Source organism: Phyllostomus hastatus, unplaced genomic scaffold, assembly GCF_019186645.2.
Source record: "Phyllostomus hastatus isolate PE091 unplaced genomic scaffold, TTU_PhHast_1.1 phas_scaffold_78, whole genome shotgun sequence".
NCBI classification, from domain to species: domain Eukaryota; kingdom Metazoa; phylum Chordata; class Mammalia; order Chiroptera; family Phyllostomidae; genus Phyllostomus; species Phyllostomus hastatus.
In genome coordinates this window covers 58,816,146-58,840,569 of record NW_025334041.1, presented here as the reverse complement: position 1 = coordinate 58,840,569, position 24,424 = coordinate 58,816,146, and the positions used below count along the sequence as shown (strand labels likewise).

Here is a 24,424-nt window from a genome sequence, read left to right as displayed (position 1 = left end):
TTGTATACAGGTTTTTGTGTGAACATAAGTTTTCAACTCTCTGAAAAAAAGAAACCCAGGGGTAGGATGGCTGAATCCTATGGAAAGTGTATGTTTAATTTTATAAGAAACCACCAAAGTGCTTTCCATCATGGCTGTACCATTCATCTTGACCTTTAATGTCTGAGTGATCTAGATGTTCCACATCCTCAAGAGGAGTTGCCACTGCCAATGCTTTTAATTTTAGCTAATCTAAGAGATGTGTAGTGTTATCTCATTAGGGCTTTAGTTTGCATTTTTCTAATGGCTAATGATGCTGAAGGCATTTTCATGCATTTTCTTTTTTTGCCATCTGTCTATCCTTGTTGGTATGTTTGTGCCTTGTTGCCCATTTTTAAATTGCATTGTTTTCTTGCTGTTGAATTTTGAGAGTTTATATATTCTGATACAAGTCCTTTGTCAGACATGTGATTTGTCCATATTTTCTCCCAGCTTGCCTTTTCATTCTCATAAGTGTCTTTCACAGATGAAAAGTTTTTAATTTTGAGGAAGTCCAAGTTAATTTTTTCTTTTATGGTTTGCAACTTTGGTGTCAGGTCTGGAAACCATTTGCTTAGCCCCAGGCCACAAGATTTTCTCCTATGTTTTCTTTTAATACTTTTACATATTTTATATTAAGATTTATGATCTATTTTGAGTTAGTTATTTTTTTTTACCTTATTGTTGTTCAATTACAGTTGTCTGCATTTTCTCCCCACCCCTGCCCCCCACCCCAGTGATATCCCCCTCCCTCACTGGCTTCCACCCTCCCCCTTGGTTTTGGTCATGTGTCCTTTATACTAGCTCCTCAAGACCCTTCTCCCCACTGTCTCTTCCCCCTTCCCCTCCGGCTATTGTTAGAATGTTCTTAATTTCAATGTCTCTGGTTATATTTTGTTTGCTTTTTTCTTTTGTTGATTGTGTTCCAGTTAAAGGTGAGATTATATGGTATTTGTCCCTCACCATCTGGCTTATTTCACTTAGCATAATGCTCTTCAGATCTATCCATGCTGTTGCAAAGGGCATAAGCCCCTTCTTTCTCTCTGCTGCATAGAATTCCATTATGCAAATGTACCATAGTTTTTTGATTCACTCATTTGCTGATGGGCACTTAGGTTGCTTCCAGCACTTGGCTATTGGAAATTGTGCTCCTATGAACATTGGGGTGCATAGGTTCTTTTGGATTAGTGTTTCAGGGCTCTTAGGATATAATCCCAGCAGTGGAATTGCTGGGTTAAAAGGCAGTTCCATTTTTAGTTTTCTGAGGAAATTCCATACTGTTTTTCCACAGTGGCTGCACCAGTGTACATTCCCACCAACAGTGCACTAGGGTGCCCTTCCCTCCTCATCCTCTCCAACACTTGTTTGTTGCTTTGTTTATGATGGCCATTCTGACCTGTGTGAGGTGGTATCTCATTGTAGTTTTAATTTGCATCTCTCTGATGGCTAATGATACTGAGCATCTTTTCATATGTCTCTGGGCCCTCTGCATGTCCTCCTTGGAGAAGTGTCTGTTCAAGTCTTTTGCCCATTTTTTAATTGGGTTGCTTGTCTTCTTAGAGTGGAGTTGTGTGAGTTCTTTATATATTTTTGGAGATCAAACCCTTGTTTGAGGTATCATTGGCAAATATGTTTTTGCAAATAGTTGGTTCTCTTTACATTTTAATACTGTATTCTTTAGCCATGCATTCTTTTAATTTGATGAGGTCCCATTTGTTTATTTTTCCTTTATGTCCCTTGCTTTAGGGGACATATCCATGAAGATGTTGCTGTGTGGAATATCTGAGATTTTCTTGCCAATGTTTTCCTCTAGGACTTTTATGGTATTAAGACTTATATTTAAGTGTCTTATCCACCTTGAATTTGTTTTTGTGTATGGTGTAAGTTGGTACTCGAATTTCATTTTTTTTTTGCATGTAGCTGTCCAGCTCTCCCAACACCATTTGTTGAAAGGGCTATTTTTGCTCCATTTTATGCTTCTTCCCCCTTTGTCGAATATTAATGGCTGTAGAGACTTGGGTTTATTTCTGCACTCTCTGTTCTGTTCCATTGGTCCATGCGCCTGTTTTTATGCCAGTACAGGGCTATTTTGATTATAGTGGCCTTGTAATACTGCAGTTTGGTATCAGGTATCATGATCCCTTCTGCTTTGTTCTTCTTTTTCAGAATTGCTGCAGCTATTCAGGGTCGTTTATGGTTCCATATAAACTTCTGAAATGTTTGTTCTATATCTGTGAAATATGTCATTGGTACTTTAATAGGGATTGCATTGAATCTATAAATTGCTTTAGGTAGTATGGACATTTTGATGATGTTAATTCTCCCAATCCATGAGTATGGTACATGCTTCCATTTGTTTGTGTCTTCCTTAATTTCTTTCTTCAGTCCTGTATAGTTTTCTGAGTTAGTTATTTTTATAATATGTAATGTTTAGATTTAAGTTTATTTGTTTGCATATGGTTGTCTGGTTGTTCCAACTCCATTTTTAAGAAAACATTTCTGCATTGAGTTATCTTTGCACCTTTGTAAAAAGCCAATTGGTCATATTTATGTGGGTTGATTTGTAGGTTCTGTATTCCCTATTCTATTCCATTAATCTATGGATCTATGTTTCCTAGAAGAGTGGGGAATCTCAGTATTTACATAAATGTAAACATACACCTGCAGGTTTGCATCCTTGGCCCTCTCTCTTTCTGAAATTCACAAGGACACATGACAAATGCAAATGCATTTTACATATCACTAAAAATCCTGTTTTTCCCCAAGGGGCAGAAATTAGAAACCATTGTATCATAATTCCTGATCTCTAAGCCAGATCATGAATGAGGATAAAATCAGTAAAAAGAGGAAAAAATAACTATCATCATGAGTGGGCTCTATTTCATGTGCAGACCAGTGAGGCTGGCAATGTCGTTAGCTCAAGCCTCTCCAGCATGCAGGGGCAACTACGAGGAACAGCTAAGAAACTTCTGTACTAGAATCTTTCCATGATGTTTAACCTAAGGCTGCCATATTTTAAATTGGCCCTAACAAGTCTAGTTTGGTTAACTGAGTAAATAGAACAGGGTGATGGGAGAAATGAAAGATGTTCTCTGAATCACATATAGTTGGTGAAATGGAGTAAAAGCTGATAAAATCAAATAAAGTTGGAAAGTAATGGCCAGGACTAGTGATATAATCACTAGTGGGCTCCCCTGGCTGCCAAGAGCAGCCAGGTTTTTTAATAATAGGCATGCAATTCTGAAATATTAGTTCCATGGAGAGAGGGTTTTTATCCATAGAGGGTCTCCATGGTGAGGAGTTAAAGGTATTTTATGAGGCTCATTATGTTCACATCTACAACCTCCAATGGAAGTGAAAGAGTGGTTAGATACCGGGAGAATCGTCTCATTCTGGTTCTGCCATCTACTCCAGGAGAGAGTGCACAAGGTATTCGCACCTCCACAGTTTCCTCTTATAAAATAGTGACACCATTGATATGGGGATTATAAACCAGAGCATTTAAAATTATCTAAAACTTTCCTCCCCCCACTCATGGAAACATGAGTTTTAATTCCCATCCTTATGAGTATAGGTTGGTTGGCCTCAGGAACTTCCTTCTAGTAAGCAGAATATAGCAGAAGTGACACTGCTTGAGGCCAAGGCCAGGTAGTAAGAAGACACATGGTTCCCCCACTGGGTCTCTCTCCCCTGGTGCTTGTCCTTGAACATAGTCACATGTTGTGTGGAAGCCACATTTCCATAGTGAGAGTCATGGTCCCAGCAGAGGTCCCAGTTGAGAGTCAACATGAACTACTTACTAGCCACGAGAGTAATCATGTTCACCATCTTTGAGCCACTTTTGATGAGATCACATAGACAAGCATTCCCTGCCAAGCCCTTCCCAAGTCGAAGATCCATGAGCAAAATAAATGCTTTTGTGTTAGTCTTATAAATTTTGGAGTAGTTTGTTACACAGCAACAGATACCTAGGATTGTTAACGCCTAGAATGAAGACTGATATCCAAGGTTCCTTCCAGATTGGGAATTCTGACATGTCTTAACTGGGCTGGCTAGTTCTACATTACAGGATGATAAAGACACTGGTCTTGCAACTGGACCTTCCAAATATGAGTATTATAAACTCTCCAACATGAACCTGTCTGAGAAGGCTTATGAGAAGAAGATATCATGCTTCTTTTGCTCTCTCCACTAATGTCTTCTGAAGCACCGGAGACAGAGTGAGTGGTTGTAGAAGAAACTCACAAGAAACTACAATTCTTGTAGAATTGACATATACCAAGTATGAGCTCACCGTCAGTGTCCCAAGATGCACCTGTGAAAGTGCAATACTCATAGGCATAACACACATTATAAGTAACCTCTACATTAAGACAATCCTGTCCATAAAATGAGAACTTTCAGGAACAATAAATTAGAGTCTGATCAATCACATAAACAAAGTGCTTATAAGTATTCCTATTAAAATTTGGTAGAAATGTAGAAAAATGTGATAAGAAATAGGTCAAAATATTAACAGTGGCTATCCCTTGTTTATTTTAAATCTTTAAAAAATTTTATTGTTTTTTATGTAAGAAAATATACAAGAATTATGAAAATAAAGTTGACATACCTATTTCACAAAACAGTTGTGAGCAAAGGGTCTTCCATTAAAAATCATGAAGAATTACTTGAAGAAAGAGTAGGGACCATGGCCAGAGAAGGTCATTTTGTTGTTACTGTTTTTTCAGATAATTTAAAAATACGTATGATGACATAAAATGGAACAGGTTTTGTTTATTCGCTACAAGTTTTAGCACTTTTAATGTGCTAAAGAGCCCAGAAGCTCTCCAAAAGAGAGAAACAGTAAACAGCATGGTTCAAACTTTTTTTAGGAGCATTTCCTGGGACTAGTGTTTCCAAGAAACATTTTGGGAAATTCTGGCATAAAGCAATGTTTCTAAGGTCAGTGCAGTCCCCTCCATACCCAAGTCTGGGTCCTTTTGACAACTGTACACCTCCTCATTTCTTTGCACACCAAGGCACTGAGGTTTGGGGGCATGACCATGCTCAGGAGCCTTCAGCAGCTGGGCTCATCTGTGTGTGTGGGGAGAAAAAGTAACCCCATGTGGAACAAGATGGAACAGGCTAGTGCCACCCTCATCTTATTGGGAGCTATGGAAACTCAGTATGTTTTCTACTGCAGAGACTTGGTGAAGTGTGTGGGGGTGACTGAGCTCAAGTGAGGGTATTCTTTCCCCCTGAGATGTAATAGAAACATTTTCACTCTTAACTAGAGTTATGAGAAAGTGTCAGGGCCCAAATGGGAAGCTAGGAACCTAAGTTCCTAGTGATTCTTTCTTGATGACTACACAGTGAGGATTTCACCAGAGCACAATTCTTAGGAATCTGTGCTGAAATTCTACAAGTAATGCTTAGCCTTTTCTGAAGAAAGAAAGCCTTTTTAATATAGGGAATCTTCTTTCAATTGAAAATTAATAGAAATTATTGAAGAGGCTTTTGATATATCGTCCATTGCCTCAGATGCCCCCTAATTGGTACTGGATGTCCCTGAGCTAAGACATTCTCAATTTTTTAAGCCTACCAGGTACACATTTCTCCTTCTGACAATTCTTTGTAGCCAACAAAAGGACCCACCTGTGTAAAAAACAAAAGCCCCCAATAAAGGGAGCTTTTCTGGGCTACAGTCAGAATTAGCATTCTGCTTGGAAGGAAGGCTCTACTTTTTCCCTTGCTTGGAATCCAGAACCACTCATCTGAAAATTGCAAGGTAATGTACATGAACTGTGTGTCCTGATACACTCATATTCTTGCAATGCTTACTGTTGTCTCAATTGCCAAATGAAACAAAGAGAAAGGAAGCCTCTAAAAATTTTTACTGCCACTTTTTTTCATGTGTTGGGTCTAGGATGATGTACATAACACCCAGTCAAGAGCCTATGAAAGAAAATCAGCAGCATAGGCTCAGCAGCATAGGCTCTGGTTGCGAACATCAACATGCATCGCACAGGGCTAGGTGTTTCCACTCTGCAGCAAGCCAGCACACAGGGGCATCAAGTGTGTACAAGTTGGCTATGACCCCAATGGACTGGGCCAGCCTTTCCTTTCATACTACAGAATATACATTTAGAGAAATGAAACAGTAAAATGAGTTCAGTCTCTCCTCTTAACCATGTTACTCTCCACAAAAGAGCATTGAGAAAGTAGAGCTTACAAATTCTGATCACCATCCTGGCTTTGCCCAGCACAGACCCCCCCAGAACATGCTCTTTCCTCTTCATGCTTGTTTCAAGAATGCTTCTCTAGTTTGCCTAAAAGATCTCTGAGAGCAGGGCAATGCCGTGTATCACTTCTTTATCTCCCACTTGCTCACCACATTACTTAGTTAACAAATACTGATGGGAGAGTGACAGAATGGCCTCAGTCATTGGTTCACACCAACAAACTACCCCTGGGGGAACCACAAGAAATAGATTGCCTTCCAAAGGCTAAAGCTTTTCCTTCTGCAACATCTGCTTCTGCAAAGTGCCCATATAGGCTTCATGCTTACTATGTTTTGAACCATTTTATCAGTGTTGGGACTAAGAATTAGGGTAAAAGAATAATGAACTTGTTTAGCTTGTGTATCAGAACCAGTATTCACTCTGTTGAGATCCCCAAATCAGATACTCTTGTCTGATGCTTTTTGTTCCTATGAACAAAAGGCAGCACAGCTCTAAACTCACCACCCATCCTCCCTCCTTCAGCAAAATACATGGCATTGTGGAAACAGAATTTCCCAGCTGATAGGTGATAATGCAATTTTGATTAACACTGATAAGCTACTCATTTAATATTGGATCAAAGAAACAGGTTCACATGAAACAGTTTCTTCTTGGTGCTCAGTTCTATTTAAAGATGGAGCAAGCTGTATTTCACACTACTCCAAAGTTAGAAAAACTTGATGTCTTTGGGAAGGGGGAACTCCTATCAGCACTTTCTGTCCCTGCCCTTTGGGCACATGACAAGTCAAAAGAAACAGCTTTCAGGGCTGTTGTGAGAAGCTGTTACTACGGTCAGACTTCAGTAAATGATGTCTGTGTTGAGGCCTTGCCTGCCACTGACTGAATGCATGAGCCCTAAGCCTCAGTTTTCTCAACAATTAAATGGATCTAGTGAGAACCTATGTCTAGCGTGTATGGTGAGGATTAGGGAGTTAATGCCTCCCTGCTGCAGACACATAGTAAGTACTCCTTATGGTTTAGCTTTTCTCGTTAGCACTGTGTCCAGTGCACCATGCCAGAGGCTTATACACAGCTACATTTAGTTCCTGCAGTAACCCTAGGAAGAAGTTGCTACTATTCCCACCCCTATCTTACAGAGGAAGAAACTGAGGCTAAGAGGGGTTTAGTGACTCACCTAGGGATAGAACATAAAAGTGGCAAGAATGAAAGCCAGGCCTGTTTGATCCTAAGCTGTGCACTTCCTGCTAAACCACACTACTTATTGGGTGACCATATACACATGGAGAACTATGTCACATCCAGACCAGAAAGATATGCATAGAACTGCAATACAGAATGGGAAAATGTGAACTTCAGTATCTTAAACTGCTTCCTTTTTGAGTTCAAGGACCATGTTTTTGCCTCTTCCTTAAAGAAAACAGCTCATAGTTCTGAATACACAATAGGCATTCAATTAATATTAGGTTTACATGGAAATTCACAGAAGAAAGTACAACTGTGTTCTGGTTCAGAAAATTTGATCATAAATCTAAATAAACTATAAATTCCCTAAAGCTTTGAAAACTTTGCTTAACATAGTATGTTTCCTGCAAAAAATGAGCATTTTCATCTGCAGTTAAACATTTCTAATTACATCAAAAACATCCTGTGAATGAAAACAATTCCTATCAGGCATCCAGGTGGAATCAGTTGAAGGGCCTCCCATGTTCCCACTACAAACCCTCATAAAATGAGAGGCTTTGAAACGGAAATAGTCTTAGGATCATGTCTGTTTTTTCTCTTGTAATTTCTAAGGGTTATGAAGGATACTTCATTACTGTTTTTAGTTTGGTGGAGAGTTGGGTATTACCAAACATTATAAACCTGTTTCCCCATCTGAGGAAGAGAGGGGGAGAGAGGACCAATGGTCTCACTACCCCATCATCTATGAAGGAGGCTTCCAGATCAGCAGTGTGGAACTCAAAGCAAATATGAATGGCAATGAATGGAAAGAAATTGCATTCAATCTGCTTGATTTCCAGGTAAGCAGTGCAGTAGAGAGGAAGGCTGAGGCCAGGGGTTGAAGGTGAAATTAAAGATAATGACTTCCAGCCAAGATGGAGGCATAGGTAGACATGCTTTGTCTCTTTACCCAAGAAGTTCACAACTAATCTCAAAACAAAACATAACAAGAACTTCCAGAAAATAGAACTGTATGGAAGTCTGACAACCAAGAATTTAAAGAAGAAATATTCATTCAGATCTGTAGGAGGGGTGCAGATGGGGAGCCGGGGAAAAGAGGATGCACTGTGGTGGTGGTAATGCAGCAGTCGGGGCAGCTGCTAGAATGGGATTCCCACATTCACCTGTCGTGGATAAAAAAGGGACACCCAAGGAATGAGCCACCACAGCCCCAGGCCAGACCATGCATCCCAGGGTTCCAGCACTGGGAAAATAAAGCCTCATAACTTCTGGCTTCCAGTATAGGTTGGGTGGTAGCAGAAACTGCTGGTGTCTTGGGAGAGTCCATTGACAGGACCTGCATAATCTTACATCATACATAAAGCCACCCACTCTGGGATTTAGCACCAGGGAAACAGCTAGAAGTGCACTAGTTGCATATGGAAGTGGAGGAAGTGCCTGGAAATGGGGTAAGAGCTAACCAAGAGACATACTTCCTTCTTCAAGCCCTGCCCTCACACAGTATCACAAAGTGGTAAAGTGGGTTGCCTCACCTTGGCAAATACCTGAGGCTCCACCTCTTACAATGTAACAGGTGTACCTAGACAGAGTCAAAGAAGATCTACTTAATACACAGAAACAAACACAAGGAGGCTGCCAAATTGAGGAGACAAAGATATGGCACAAATGAAAGAACAGATCAAAACTGCAGAAAAAGAAATAAGTGAAATGGAGATAGCCAGCCTATCAGATACAGAATTCAAAATACTGGTGATAAGGATGCTTAGAGATCTCATTGAGTACAGCAAATGCATAAGGGAAGAAATGAAGGCCACACTAAGGGAAATAAATAAAAGTCCACAGGGAACCAAAAGTGAAGAGAGGAAAGTGAGGGTTCAAATCAATGGTTTGGAACATAATGAAGAAATAAACAATTAACCAGAAGAGAATGAAAAAACAGAAATTCAAGAAAATGAGGAGAGAACAAGAAGACTCTGGGACATCTCCAAGCATGCCAACATCCAAATCATAGGGATGCCAGAAGGAGAAGAGGAATAGCAAGAAATTCAAAACTTATTTGAAAAAATAACAAAGGAAATCTTCCCCAATTTGGCAAAGGAAATAGACATACAAGCTGAGGAATCACAGAGAGTCCCAAGCAAGTTGGACCCAAAGAGGGCCATACCAAGACACATCACAGTTAAAACACCAAAGGTTAAAGATAAAGAGAATCTAAAAAGTAGCAAGAGAAAAGAAGAGAGTTACCTATAAAGGAGTTCCCATAAGGCTACCAGCTGATTTCTCAAAAAAAAAAAAGTTTCAGTTAAGAAGGGACTGGCAAAAAGTATTCAAAGTGCTGAAAAGCAAGGACCTACAACCACGATTACTCTATCCAGCAAAGCTATCATTTAGAATGGAAGGGTAGATAAAGTGTGTCAGAGACAAGGTAAAGATAAAGCAGTTCATCATCACAAAGCCCTTTGTTGGGAACTGCCCTGCCTGGTTTCAGAAGCTGTAACCCCCCATGGCTAAGGCTGAGTAAAAGACCTTGGGACCATAAGCCACTATGTAGACAAAGCTTATCTTCTTGGCTGGGGTGCCACCATAAGCCACTATGGAGACAAAGCTTATCTTCTTGGCTGGGGCGCTACCTCTTCCCCCTTTGCTTCACCTTGCTTGGCCCTGGGTGGATGACTGGTTAGCCAATGATGGGTAAGATTCCTCAAGGGAAGGATGACCTAAGACAGGCACAGACATGATGGAGCCCTCAGAAGAGCTTAGGGGGCTATAAAAAAGGGGGTGATGGACTCCAGCCCTCAGCTTTGACAAAGCCTGAGTTCTCATTCAGTCTATAAGAAGTCTCCTACTCTCTTGGCTGCCTTACTTCCCCTGCCTGACTTAAGCCTGAAACAATGCCCGAAGATGGTGCAGCCCTAGGCAGGAACAAGCAGTTCCCCAGGGTGATCAGGCCTAAGAAACAATACATAAAATCCTGTGAAACATGCTTTGCTAAGAATGCCCTCAATTTTCTGACAAGGGTCCAAGCATAAAATGAGTTCATTTCCCAAACTTCATGGCCCTTTATCTATCTGACCATGACTCAGAATAAGCCCTCATAGTTCTTTGAATTTTATCTATTGTTTGATCATTACTGCCTGACAATGATTCATGAGCTTATCTGCATTCCTGTGCACATTGAACCCAATAAAAACCCATGGAGGAATAGGCTCAAGGCCTTTCTCCTTTGAGAGATTGGCAACCTTTCCTCCCCAATCAGATCATGTCTTGGTAGACTTATTCTCATCTGTGACAGCCAGGGATGCTCTGCTGGACAAAGGTCCCCAACAGACTTTATTATATGAAATATTAAAGGGATTTATTTAAGAAAAAGAGGATCAAAACTATGAACAGTAAAATGACAACAAACTCAAAACTCAACAACTGAATCTAAAAAAACAAAAACAAACTAAGCAAACACTTTAACTAGGTACAGAATCATAGAAATGGAAGTCACATGGAAGGTTATCATTGGGGAGAGGGAAGGGGAGAATGGAGGAAAAGGTACAGGGACTAAGAAGCATAATTAATAGGTATATAATAGACAAGAGAATATTAAGAATAGTATAGGAAATGGAGTAGCCAAAGAACTTATAGGCATGACCCATGGACATGAACTAAGGTAGGGGGTATTGCTGGAAGGAAGGGGAATACCCAGCTGCGTAGGGCAAAATGGAAAAAAATGGAAGAAGTGTAATAGCATAATCAGTAAAATATACTTAAAAAATAAAGATGATGTCAAAAGCAAAACTCCTGTGGACTCCAAAGTCACCTCAGGCCACATCATTCAGTCTGGGTCTGTCAGATAGACTGAACCAATTCTGAAGTGAGGAGATTTGCTTGTGGTCTGGGGAAGAATAGAGTCTAAGGTTTAGGAAGCCTGTGTGTGTATCTTCCCCTTGTGCCACTTAGAGTTTTAGGATGTTTGACAGTTTACTCAAGCTTGTTGAGGCTTAGTTTCCTCATCTATAAAATGAGAATAACAATGATACACACTTTAAAGAAATGTTGAAGAGATTATGAGATCATAAAAATAAAAGTACCTAGCCCATTACTATATGCCCTAATTGGTTGGGCACCCAGGAAGCACTCAATGAATGCAGACCACCGATGCTGATCTTTCCACTATTGCTCATGAGAATACCTTGTAAGTGTGTTATTGTAAAATGTCCTTCATTTTCACACATATGTAGCAATTAATATTTTCAAAAGAGAGCTTCTTGGTATATTTTGTGGTTGATTCCCAAAATAATACAAGAGGAAGGCAGGACAGACATGATTACCCTGATGTTTCAGTTAAGAAAGTAGAAGCTTACAGAGAAGAAGGGATTTGCTAGAATTTATCAGCTAGGACAGGGCTGGTGGGGTGTATGGCTCAGGTTCCTACCTCTAGCCCTATGGCTACAGCTCCCTGGGGAGAACTAAGAGGTGAAGAACCTTAGGGGAAAGAAGTGGGTGTCGCCTGCCCATGAGAGAGATCAGGAGGGTCCTGTTCTTGTCTGATCTGGTCTAGTCTGTTCATTTGTGTATTGCTTGGGACCATGTAGATTTTGCAACCCTCCTAGGTTGTGGTCTGAGGTTTCAAAAGCACTGCAGGAATCATGCTCCCCAAGGCCAAGTGAAAGGCTTGTTACTTCAGAACCAGCTGGGAACATTCATTTGATTAGTTGTTTGTTTAAATTTTTATTACAGAAAAATTTCAAAAAATGAAGAAGGAGAGGTAGGAATATGATGACCCATCAGTGCTGACCTCCCAGCTTCTACAACCCCATTTCATCTACACCTCTGGCCATTTTCCCTGCTCCATGATTTTGTTTAAAGAAAATACTTGGGAGATTAATAACCAATACAGACACCCCAGACTCAAGTCTAGCAAGTCTGAGATGTTTGGCTGGGATGTTTGTTCTCATCCCCACATCCCAAGTGATGTGGAAGGACAGACAACCCTGGAGCCAAAGAACTGGGTGACTCTTGAGGGCCTCCCATCTGCAAGTGTAGGATTCTGTAAGTGACACCCAGGCTGTGAGTTATGTGAAGGGAAGGGGCAAACCCTTTAGGTATGCAGGTACATGAGAGGCTGCCACGGGACGGAAGGCCCTCCACACATAGAGTGACAGGAACAGAAAGGAATGAGATTGAAGGAACAAAGCTAGTCCTCTGGGTCTGCCACAACACTCTATTCTGAGCCTGTCACCCTGCAGCCAAATGATTTGCATTATCTGCCAATTGCCTCCATTCACCTATGCCCTCCTCTTTATCTTTATTCCTCAGAACCTATCACAGTAACTGCCAACTCAGGCAAATCATGTGAAATTGCTGACATTCAACTGGATGTTACCCAGAAACTTTACATTCAAAATATCAACTTTGTGACTCCATCTCATATACAGTAGGTACTCAATAACTGTCCAGTGAAATTATAAGTATGGGCAGGATTGGAACAGCTCTGATATACCAGCTACCAAGCTAGTATTTCTGGTTAACCCAACAACAGCACAAGGATGCTATATCCCCATTTACAGATGAGGAAACTGATATAATGCATCTGGACATGTTTAACACACAGATGGTGATTACTGCATGTTCAGTGGGTGGGAATGATTATTATTGTTATTGCTCAAAGCCAGACTGCTTCCTGACAGCAGGGTCATGATTTGAACCCAGGCTTGCCTGGCTCCAATCTGGCTGCCTTGCCAGGCAGTGTCTGTCTTGGAAAAGCAGTAACCAGAGGCCTTGGAAAGTACACCCAAGTCAACAAGACCATATTATATATAATGTATTCATACAAGAACACATTAAAAATAACTTGGCAAGTCCCAGACAAGGAGTGATTTCAGGGTAAGGAGGAAAAATGAGGTAGGTTGTCTGAATTTTTTAACAGAGCACTGCAATGTTTCAAGGAGAATGGGTGCCAAGGAGAAATGCCAGTCCCTGCTGCTCTTCTTGCTGGTGCTTCCATCTACACTGAGTGCAGACAAGCCAGGTTCAGACTGGCCAACCATACAGACACTGCTGAGGCAAGACAATGGTTCCTCTTACCTCTTTGCCCTGTCTTTCTCATCTTCATCCATCAGATTTTCTGTGCAGTTTTTCCTGCAAAAGAGAACAAATGATTACTATCTGCTTCTAGCTCTTTCTTACAGGTCTTTCTGGTTGATCTCATTTTAGTCTTATCTAAGCCTTATTCCAGAGGTTCTCAAACCTTTTGGTCCAAGCAACTCTTTGCATACTCATAAATTATTGAGGAATTGAGAGAGCTTTTGTTTATGTGGATAAAAACTGAGAGATCTTAAATATATAGCACTTATTCCATTAGCTACCAGAGTAATGAATTCGTCAGATGTCAGGCAGGTAATGTGTTAATATTAGGAACTGTGTTGACATTGCAGGCCTCCTGGGGGACTCCAGACCACACTTTGAGAGCTGTTATCTTGACCCAGCTGAATGAAGTACCTGTTATCTCAGCCTTAAATCTGCAGATTTCCCTTGACATTCTAAAGGTGAGCACTGATTTGTTTATCTCTTCTTTTAAATACACAAACTTCTCTTGCAGTGCAGCCTGGAGGAATGGGAGTCCCAGAAGAGTATAGTCCACAGTTCTTTTAAGGCGCTCACAGTTCTCTAGATAGTCAAGGCACACAAGTATGAAAATTAAGCAACAATCAAGGAATTTTCTTGCAGCCCAAGTCATCAGAGGCTACCCTACCACCTGCAACTTTACACTCACAGGGCATGGTGCTCAACTGATCTGTGTGGGGAGAAGGCACATAAGTCAAGTTTCCCGTTAGCACATGCAGCAGAAGCTCCATGTATGTACTATTTTGACACACCTACTGTAGCCATGCCTTTAATATGGTTTTTGTTTTGGCTTTTTAAATAAAAATTGTGGTGAAGTACACATAACATAAAATTTATCATTTTTAAATCTACAGTTCACTGGCATTAAGTACATTCATACTCTTGTACAAGCATCACCACCACCCATCTCCAGAACTCTCTCTCCATCTTAAAAAAATGAAGCTCTGTCCATTAGAGGCTAGCTCTCCATTCCCCCACCACCAGCTCCTGGCAACCACCATTGTACTTTCTGTCTATGAATTTGACTGCTCTAGGGACCTTTTTAAGTGGAACCACACAGTAATTGTCCTTCTGTGACAGGCTTATTTTCATTTAGCATAAGGTCCTCAAGGTTCATCATGTTATAGCATGTCAGTGTTTCCTTCCTTTTAAAGGCTCAGTAATGTATACCACCTTTTGTTTATCCAGTTGTACATTGATGAACACTGAGTTGCTTCTACCTTTGACTACTGTGAGTGGTGCTTCTATGAACATGGGTGTACCTCCTCTTTATATTTTTGAGTCATTCTTTCACCTCATAATGTGGAGAAGCTGGAGGGTCCCAATGGTACACAAGGAAGAGGGTCAGAGGGAAGAAAGTCAGTCCTAGGAAGCCAGGGTAAAGAAATAATACAGAAGTTTAAGAGGTGACAGTTCTTCTCAATTGTATAAAGAGTTTCCAATGAGAAGAATTTTGAGCAAGGTTTTGTGTGTGTGTGTGTGTGTGTGTGTGTGTGTGTGTGTTTACTAGAGTACCAAGGAAGAGAAAGTGAGCTTAAATGAAGGTAGAGAAGATGCTGTTTGGAGCTGAAAAAATAACCATTGATGTGATTTAGTCCCCAGATTGAACAGTGGAGGGAAATTGTAGTCTTTACTTTGCATAACCATATATTCTAGAGGCTAAAGGAACTTTGTAAGAAGGGAGCCAAGGGAATAAATACCTCATGTCACTCTCAGGCCTCCTTAATTTTATGCCCATATCCCCTATTAGCCACATCACCCAGAAGACGGAGGCAGGAAGGCTCCTGAGGCAGAGAGGAGGGTGGCAAGAAATGCTGGAGAGGTGTGGAGGGGAACAGGGAGGAGACCCAGCACCCCTAGTAAGGTTCATTTCTTAGGTGCCCTTCCAATTCTTGGTTTCATTGACTTTTTCTAGAATACAAACTATTTGGAGTCTTTTTAAGCCTCGCTACATCTCCCCAAATTAGATGTTGGCATTTGCATTTAGCAACTAAACACTCAAGAAATAATAACTGACAATAATTATAAGAGGCAGAGGAAAAGAGCCTGGCAAAGAAGGTATCCTGGAACTATTTGAGCAACAAAATAAGTAATGATAGATTATATAAGCAATAATAGATTATGGAATAAACTAAACATTCACAAGCTCATACTGATACAAGTAAATAATTAAACAAGTAAATAATATGAAGGGGCAGGTGTCCCTTACAGAAGAAAAAAACTCTACTTAATAAATGGAGAAGGGATAAGGGAAACAAAAATCGCCATTAGTACCCCATAGTAGTAATTGTTGCAGGTATGATCCACTGATGAACACTTAAATTAATGGAAAAAATTTGAGGAGAATCAGGGCATTTGCACAGTTCAAAGTATCTCCTCAAGACATTTTTTAATTACAAAAGAAAAGTAGTAACTTTATAAGTAGAGGAGGTTGGCAGAGACACCGACTTCATTTGGGGCCAAAATTAACATCCCCACTAGCAAGTCCTGTCCAACTGTTTGGTGGAAATAAGAGTTTATTCTCTTGTGGCATATACCTAGTAGTGTAACTGCTGGATCAGAGGGTAGCCATACTACTACTGTATTAGTAACTGCCAAACTGTTTTACAAAGTGTACCAATAATGTCTGAGAGTTTCACTTGCTCCTCATTTACACTAATGGTTGGTATTGTCAGTCTTCTTGATTTTAGTTATTCTAGTGGGTGTGTTGTGGGATCTCATTAGGATTTAAATTTCCACTTCTCTGATAACTACAGAGTTGGTTATCTTTTCAAGGACTTATTGACCATTCACATGGCTTCTTTTGTGAAGTGTCTGTTCACTTTAGGCTTATTTTATTCCTTAATATCTTTTTTCCTCCATCCCTCCCTTCCTCCCACCTCCTCTTTGTTCTTCTTCTCCTTATATATACATTTTTGTTTTGAAAAATTGAGCCCTAAAAGGGTAAGTTAGTTTTGGAGTGTCATCCCAAAAAATAAGGTTGTGGGGTTCGATCTCTGGTCAGAGCACATACAAGAAGCAACCAATGAATGTATAACTAAGTAGAACAACAAATTGACATTTCTCTCTCTATCTTTCCTCCTTGCTATTTAAAATCAATAAATAGAAAAAATAGAAAAATTGGGGTGTATGTCTACAGCACAATGATTTGCACAAGTTTCTCTCTTCTGGATACAAGTAGTTTGCTAAGCAAAATATAACCAGAGACACTGAAATCAAGAACAATTAGACAGTAACCAGAGGGGAGGTGGGAGGGGATAATGGGGGGAAGGGTTTTCAGGAACAACAATAAAGGACACATGTACAAAACCAAGGGAGCGGGGTAGAAGCAAGGGATGGAGGTGGGTTTGGCTGGTGTGTGGGAGAATAGTGGGGGGTAAATGCAGACAACTGTAATTAAACAACAATAAAATAATTTAAAAACAATAAAATAAATTTTAAAAAACAAGTATTTTGCTAGATACATGTGTTGTGAGCATTTTCTCTGAGCCTGTGGCTCGGCTTTTCACTTTCTTGAGACTGTCTTTAATAAACAGTTTTCAATTTTGATGAAGTAAAATTTATATATTTTTATGTTTCATGATTTTGTATTCTAAGAAATCTTTGCCACCTCAGTGTCATGAAGAATTATCCCATATTTTCTCCTAGAAGCTTTTTATCATTTTAGCTTCCACATTTAGATCTACTGTCTATTGGAGTTAAATTTTATGTGGAAGACAGTGGTCAAGGTTCATCCTTTTCATCTCCATCTTGATACTCAGTTGCTCTAGGATCATTTACTGAAGACATTTCTTTCCCTATCAAATCGCATTGCCATTTTTGTCAAATATCATATGTGATCCTGTATGTGTATTTACAGAATCTCCATTCAGTTCCATTTACTTATTGGGTGTCTGCAGTACCCAACACACAGGATAAACTTATTTTTTAAAATAAACTTTATTTTTTATTCTGATTTATTTTTTAATCAGTATTTTTATTTTTTCTATTTTATTTAAAAATATTTTATTGATTATGCTATTACAGTTGTCTCATTTCCCCCTCTTTATTACCCTCCACCTTGCACCTCCCTCCCACCAGCATGCCCTCCCCCCTTCATTCATGTCCATGGGCCACACATGTAAATTCTTTGGCTTCTCCATTTCCCATATTATTCTTAACCTCCCCCTGTGTATTTTGTACCTACCATCTATGCTTTTTATTCCCTATAACTTTTCCCCCATTCTTCCCCCTTCCCCACCCTTCCATGTGAGCTCCATTTCTGTGAATCTGTTCCTGTTGTACTTGTTTGCTTAGTTCATTTTTGTTTTTGTTTTTGTTTTTAGGTTCAGTTGTTGAAAGTTGTGAGTTTGTTGTCATTTTACTGTTTGTAGTTTTGATCTTCCTTTTCTGTGATAAATCCTTTTAACATTTCATATAATAAGGGTTTGGTGATGATGAACTCCTTTAACTTGACTTTATCTGGGAAGCACTTTATCTGCCCTTCCTTTCTAAATTATAGCTTTGCTGGACAGTCATCTTGGATGTAGGTACTTGCCTTTCATGACTTGGAATACTTCTTTCTAGCCCCTTCTTGCCTGCATTGTTTCTTTTGAGAAATCAGCTGATAGTTGTATGGGCACTCCTTTGTACGTAATTGTCTCCTTTTCTCTTGCTGCTTTTGAAATTCTCTCCTTATCTTTAATCTTGACTAATGTAATTATGATGTACTTGTTGTATGCTTTCTTGGGTCCAACTTCTTTGGGACTCTCTGGGCTTCCTGGACTTCCTGAAAGCCTGTTTCCTTTGCCAGATAAGGGAAGTTATACTTCCCTAATAAGTTTCAATTTTTTGGTCTTCCTCTTCTCCTTCTGGCACCCCGGTAATTCAGATTTTGGAATGTTTATGGTTGTCCTGGAGGTTCCTAAGCCTCTCCTGATATTTTTGGATTCCTGTTTCTTCATTGTGTTCTAGTTGAATGTTTATTTCTTCCTTCTGCTCCAGACCATTGATTTGAATCCCAGTTTCCTTCCCTTCATACTGGTTCCCTTTATTTCACTTTTCATAGCCACCACTTCTTCCTCTATTTTGTGACCATACTCAACCATTTCTGTGAACATCCTGATTACCAGTGCTTTGAACTCTGTATCTGATAGGTTGGCTATCTCTTCATCACTTAATTGTATTTTTTTCTGGATCTTTCATCTGTTGTCTCATTGGGCCTTTTTTTTTTTGGTCTTGGTACTCCTGTTATGTTGTAAGGAGCGATCCTTACATGGGCATGGAAACCCACGTTTGCTGTGTTGTGGCATTGTATGTTTGGGAGTGGTTCCCCAAGAGTGAACAATGCATCTTGCTCAGCAGTGGCCAGCTTTCACTTCTGCTGCTACCCACAAGCAAATTGAGCCCATCTGGTGCTGATTCCTGGGTGCACGGTTTTGTGTATGTTCTAGGACCCAGTGGGTGTCTCCAATGAACGCTCCTGTGAGGTTGGGAATTTCTCCTGCTGCTGCAACCCTCACAGGTTTTTACAGTTAGAGGTTTTGATGGTTTATTTCCCTGTGCTGGAATCCTGGGTTGCACAGGCTGTCTTGCTTCCCAATTATTCCTCCTGATTTATCCACATACAAATGTGTTACCACACACTCTTCATCCACTATGTTGCTTTCCTTGGTCCTCTAGCTGCTGCCTTGCTGCTCATTCTCTCCACCATGGGTGCCTGTCTCCGCCACTCCCACTAGTCTCGATGAATGTTTCTTCTTTAACTCCTTGGTTGTTGGATTTCCATAGAGTTCGATTTTCTGGCAGTTCTGGTTATTTCTTGTTTTGAAATTTGTTGTCCTTCTTTTGGTTGTACAAGAAGGCAAATTGTACCTACTTATACCTCCATCTTGGCCAAATTTTATTTTTTAGAACCATCTTAGATTTACAGACAATTTAAAGTCATTGGAGAGTGTTCCTACATATCTTGCACCCAGCTTCCCCTATTATAAATACCTTACACTACTAGGGTACTATTGTCACAATTAATGGACCATTACTTACATATTATTATTAAATATGTCTATACTTCATTACTAATATTTTCTTAGTTTTTGCTTGCTGTTCATTGTTCTGTTCCAACATCCCACCCAGAACACATTAAATTTAATCATTGTGTCTCCTTAGCATCTCTTGGATGTGGTAGTTTCTTAGACTTTCCTTGATTTTGATGACCCTGACAATTTTGAGGAGTATTTGTAGAATGTCCCTCAATCTGTGTTTGTCTGATATTTTTCTCATGGTCAGAGTGGCATGTGGGTTTTTCGGAGGAAGTGCTTAGAGGTAAAGTGTCTTCATCACGAATTATCAAGGGTGTTAACAAGGCATGTCTCTGTTATGTACCTGAGTCACCTGGAGGAGGTAGTGATAAACTTATTTTTAAAATGTATGTTAGTTACATTTCCACATATCTCTAGGTTTAAAGTTGTAGACCCAATTATTATCCTCAAAAAAGTAGAATGACTCTACTATTTCCCTGTCTTAAAACTGTGATACATAATTATTGAATTTTGATTAGATTAACAAAATTGGAACCATTGCTTTAAACTTAGAGGCCTGTCACCTGAAAATTTATCAAGCACATTATTTAGAAATGTAACTGACCTGCTCTATAGGTAAACTCACCTGTATTTGCTGACTCTGTGACATGTACATTGTTATATCAGTTCCACACTGTCTTAACTCCTATAGGTTTGCAGGAATTCTTAATATCAATGTAGTTTGAGCCTTCTAAATTTTTTCTTATTGAAGATTTTTGGCTATTCTAGGCCTTTGCATTTTCTTGTAAATTTCAGAATTTATGCTGTAAACTTCTACAAAAAAATGCCTGCTACAACTTTGAAATTATGTTGAATCTAGAGATCAGTTTTGAAAAAACTGAATCTTAACACTGTTGAGGCATGATCCATGGACAGGGCATGTGACTGTGAGAAGGTGACGAAGTTTATTCACCAAAGCCATAACATGATGTCCAGGTGTGGTTTTCAGGGAATAAAATGATATTCCCTGATTACCTGGGCAATGGGCAAAGCCTCTGCTCTCATGGTGCTTATATGGTGAAGGTGGGGAAAGGCAGGGGAGAAAGAGCAAGGCACAAGCAAGTTAGTAAGTAAATACACATATAGTCTGTCACCTGGTTATAACTGCTGTGGAGAAAAATAAAGGAGACTTGGGGGCATAGGGAGCACTGTGGTGGGTGGGAGTCTCATTCTAGTGTTTTACGGGTCATTAAAGTTCTCATTGATAAGACAATGTTTGCACTATGACCTGAGAGATGTGAGCTATGAGGATACCTGGAGGAAAGCCCGTCAGACACAAGAAGGACAAGAAACAGCCAAGAGGCCAATATAGTGGATGAAGCTAGTGAGGGGAGGCACATCAGGAAAACTGGGTGAAGTTTGGCTTCTGTTCTGAATGTACAGGAAGGCACTGGAGGTTTAGACCAGAGGAGTGAGAGATACCTACCTCAGTGGGCAGCCATGATTCCAAAATGAACTTAAATTTACACATATGGAAGTACCCAACCTAAGCCTGGTCCATAGCAGCCACTCAAAATCAGGTTCTTTACTTTGATGACAAAGATTTGGTATAATCTATCTTTACCCACATTAGGTGCTCCATAAATGTGTGAGGAATGAAGGAGAGAAGGGGAGGGAGGAGAGCAGAGAGGGAGGACAGGAAGGACACAGCCAGGGCCAATCCTTATCTGAATTCCCATGTGACTCCCTAACACTGACTCTCACAGATCTTGAAATGACTATGGTTAATTCAGAGTAATAGTACTTGGTGAACTACTGATGAATAAAAATTAAAACAAACACTGCTGTGTTTGCAGGAGCTATTGACTGAAGCCAAATACACTTGGACAAAACAACCAGTGCTCTTCAGAAAGGGCCAATGTCAAGGGGGACTGGAGTCCTGGTGAGAGTGGAGCAGGCGCCATTGTTCCCTCTCAGACTACGTCCCCACATACAATGTCACAACCCAGAGACTAAGGTGCCCCGCCCTGGTGAACACCTAAGGCTCCGCTCCTCATACATAACAGCCTTGACCAGACCAAAGGAAAAAAATAAAATTAAATTAAAAAGATGGCTCAAACAGTTAAAAGCCCCAGAACCAGTTTTTTTTTTAAGCAACAGAGAAATAACCAACCTATCAGATGCACAGTTCAAAGCACTGGTGATCAGGATGCTCACAGAATTGGTGGACTTTGGTCATAAATTAGATGAACAAATACAGGCTACAATAAGAGAAATGAAGGAAAATGCACAGGGAACTAATAGTGATGGAAAGAAAACTGGGTTTCAAATCAATGGAAGGAACCAGAAGGAGGAAAGGAACAACCAAACAGAAAAGAATGAAGAAAGAAGAATTCAAAAAAAATGAGGAGAGGCTTAGGGACCTCCAGGACACCTTTAAACATCCCAGTATCTGAATTATAGGGGTACCAGAAGTGGAAGAGGAAACAGAACAAGTGGAAAAGTTATTTGAACAAATAATAAAGGAGAACTTCCCCAATATGGCAAAGGAAATAGACTTCCAGGAAGTCCAGGAAGCTCAGAGAGTCCCAAAGAGGTTGGATCCAAGGAGGAACATGCCAAGGCACATCATAATTACATTACCCAAGATAAAAATGAAGGAGAGAATTCTAGAAGCAGCAAGGGATAAGGGGACAGTTACCTACAAAGGAGTTCCCATCAGAATGTCAGCTGATTTCTCAAAAGAGAACTTGCAGACAAGAAGGGGCTGGAAAGAAGTATTCCAAGTCATGAAAGGCAGGGACCTACATCCAAGATTGCTCTATCCAGCAAAGCTTTAATTTAGAATAGAAGGGGAGGTCAAGTTCTCCTCAGATAAGGCCAAGTTAAAGGAGGTCATCATCATCAAGGCCTTATTATATGAAATGTTAAAGGGACTTATCTAAGAAAAAGAAGATAAAAAATATGAACAGTAAAAAAAGACATCAAACTCACAGTGAGTAACAACCATACCTAAAACAAAAGCAAACTAAGCAAACAAAGAGAACAGGAGTGGAACCACAGAAATGGAGAACACATGGAGCATTAGCAATAGGGAAGTGGGAGGAGGAGAGAGGAGGAAAAGATGTAGAGAATAAGTAGCATGGACAATAGGTAGAAAATAGACAGGGGGAGGGCAGGAATGGTGTGGGAAAAGTAGAAGCTAAAGAACTATGACACATGGACATGAACTCAAGGGGGTGAATGTGGGTGGGAGGGGGTGGGCAAGGGGGAGGGGAGTGAAGGGGGAAAATGGGACAACTGTAATAGCATAATAAATCAAATATATTTAAAAAAACACAGGTGAGATTGAGAAAATATAGAGCTTTCAGAATATGTTCAGAATCAGCAAACCATAGGAACAAATGAACTTCAAGAACAGATGTCCCGTGGTAATCCATTTAAGGATATAATTTTGTATGTCTAGGAGGAGATGAAAAAAAATTCCTAAAACCATTGTCATTGGAATAGTCTGGTCCAGTGTAAGGAGCACTGTGAAATGGAACAAATGAAGGAGCTTGTTGCAGAGCAACCCATCAGGCACTTGAATCCATACAGCCCTCTCTTTGCTGCCTCTACTACTCAAGGTCAGTCTGAGCTGACTCTGTTACTGAAGATTCAGAAGTATTTCTATAACATTCATTTCATAAAAACCTTCCAGAAAATAGTGGTGCTTTTTTACAAAGCTGAAGTCCTGAGTAAGGAGCCCATTCTTAAGTGGTAGAAGGATGCACATGTTGCAAAGGGGAAAAGTGTCTTTCTTGAACAAATGAAAAAGTTTGTGTAGTGGCTCAAAAATGCTGAAGGATTTGAGTCTGAAGATGAAGACAGTGAATGAATTTTGAAACTATAGCATCAGTAAAGCAAACAGAAGTTGCAGATAAAATGTCATATCTGATGTGTCCTAGTTTATGTAAAACATGATATAAGGGCTTTCATAGCAAATTTTATTTTACCTGTTTCTACACTTACTGGAAATGTTTAGTTTCAAAAACATTTTAAGTAGCTACAGGAGCTATAGATTTGTATTTAATGTTGCATTTAGTTTTTTTCAGTTATCTTCTACCTCCTGTATTTTCTACTATAATAATGTAATTTAAGGCCTTCCACAGTGAACAGTTTACTTTTTTCCTGGGTTTCCTATAGAAAGTTGTCAGGGTATAATTTGGTTTAAAATGTTATAAAAATTGTTTGTAAATTAAACTGTAAAGTGTCCAGTCTCAAAAAAAAGAAAGAAAGGACCAATGTCTCTCCTGCCAACTGTTAGCCCTGTAAAACTCTGAAAAAGTATAATTTCATGCTGTTTCTATTCAGCTATGCTGGTGGAATGGGCTGGCTAGAAGTATCCTCATATGAAAAACCAGGAAGCACCACCCAGAAAGGCCCTGTGGACAAAGGCTGCCACCCTGGGTTATGTTTCCTTACAGCTGAATAGGTGGCTCTTCCCAACTCCTGAGCTGACAAGGATGTATGGGTTTCTGACTTCAGATTTAGCCTGATTTAAATTTCAGTTCCAACATACATGCTCTATGACCTTGAGCAAGTTCCTTAAACCTCATGATTTTCTGTGTTCCTCATTCTTAATGTGAGGCTAACAATGACCAAGCAGAAAGGGTATGAGGCATAAATGAGAGGTAGTTCTGCATGCATGCATATAGTAAAGGGCCAGTGTGCTACCTGAAGCCCAGAAGGCCTCAAGGTGAGTCCTAAACTATCTTATGTAACTGTCTTGACCTTTACATTGCCACTGTGCTCCTGAGCCCTGCTATAGCAGGTGACTTCTTGTCTGCTCTGAATTTCCACAGATGTGCTTTCCACATAGCAAGATGGTTACTGTGGGGTGAATGG

General features: G+C 40.0%; 1 protein-coding gene and 1 pseudogene across 1 annotated transcript in view; one reads left to right on the top strand and one right to left on the bottom strand.

Moving 5' to 3' along the window:
* Window positions 1–13,548, bottom strand: part of NPAS2 (neuronal PAS domain protein 2) — a 110,443-nt gene extending 96,895 nt beyond the window's left edge. Inside the window, exon 1 of the mRNA XM_045827684.1 lies at window positions 13,500–13,548. Within this exon, the coding sequence (XP_045683640.1) occupies window positions 13,500–13,531 (32 nt within the window). The 5' untranslated portion in view covers window positions 13,532–13,548. The remainder of the gene's footprint in view (window positions 1–13,499) is intronic.
* Window positions 13,549–14,862: 1,314 nt separating this feature from the next.
* Window positions 14,863–23,414, top strand: LOC123811247 (annotated as a pseudogene).
* The last annotated feature ends 1,010 nt before the right edge of the window (window positions 23,415–24,424 follow it).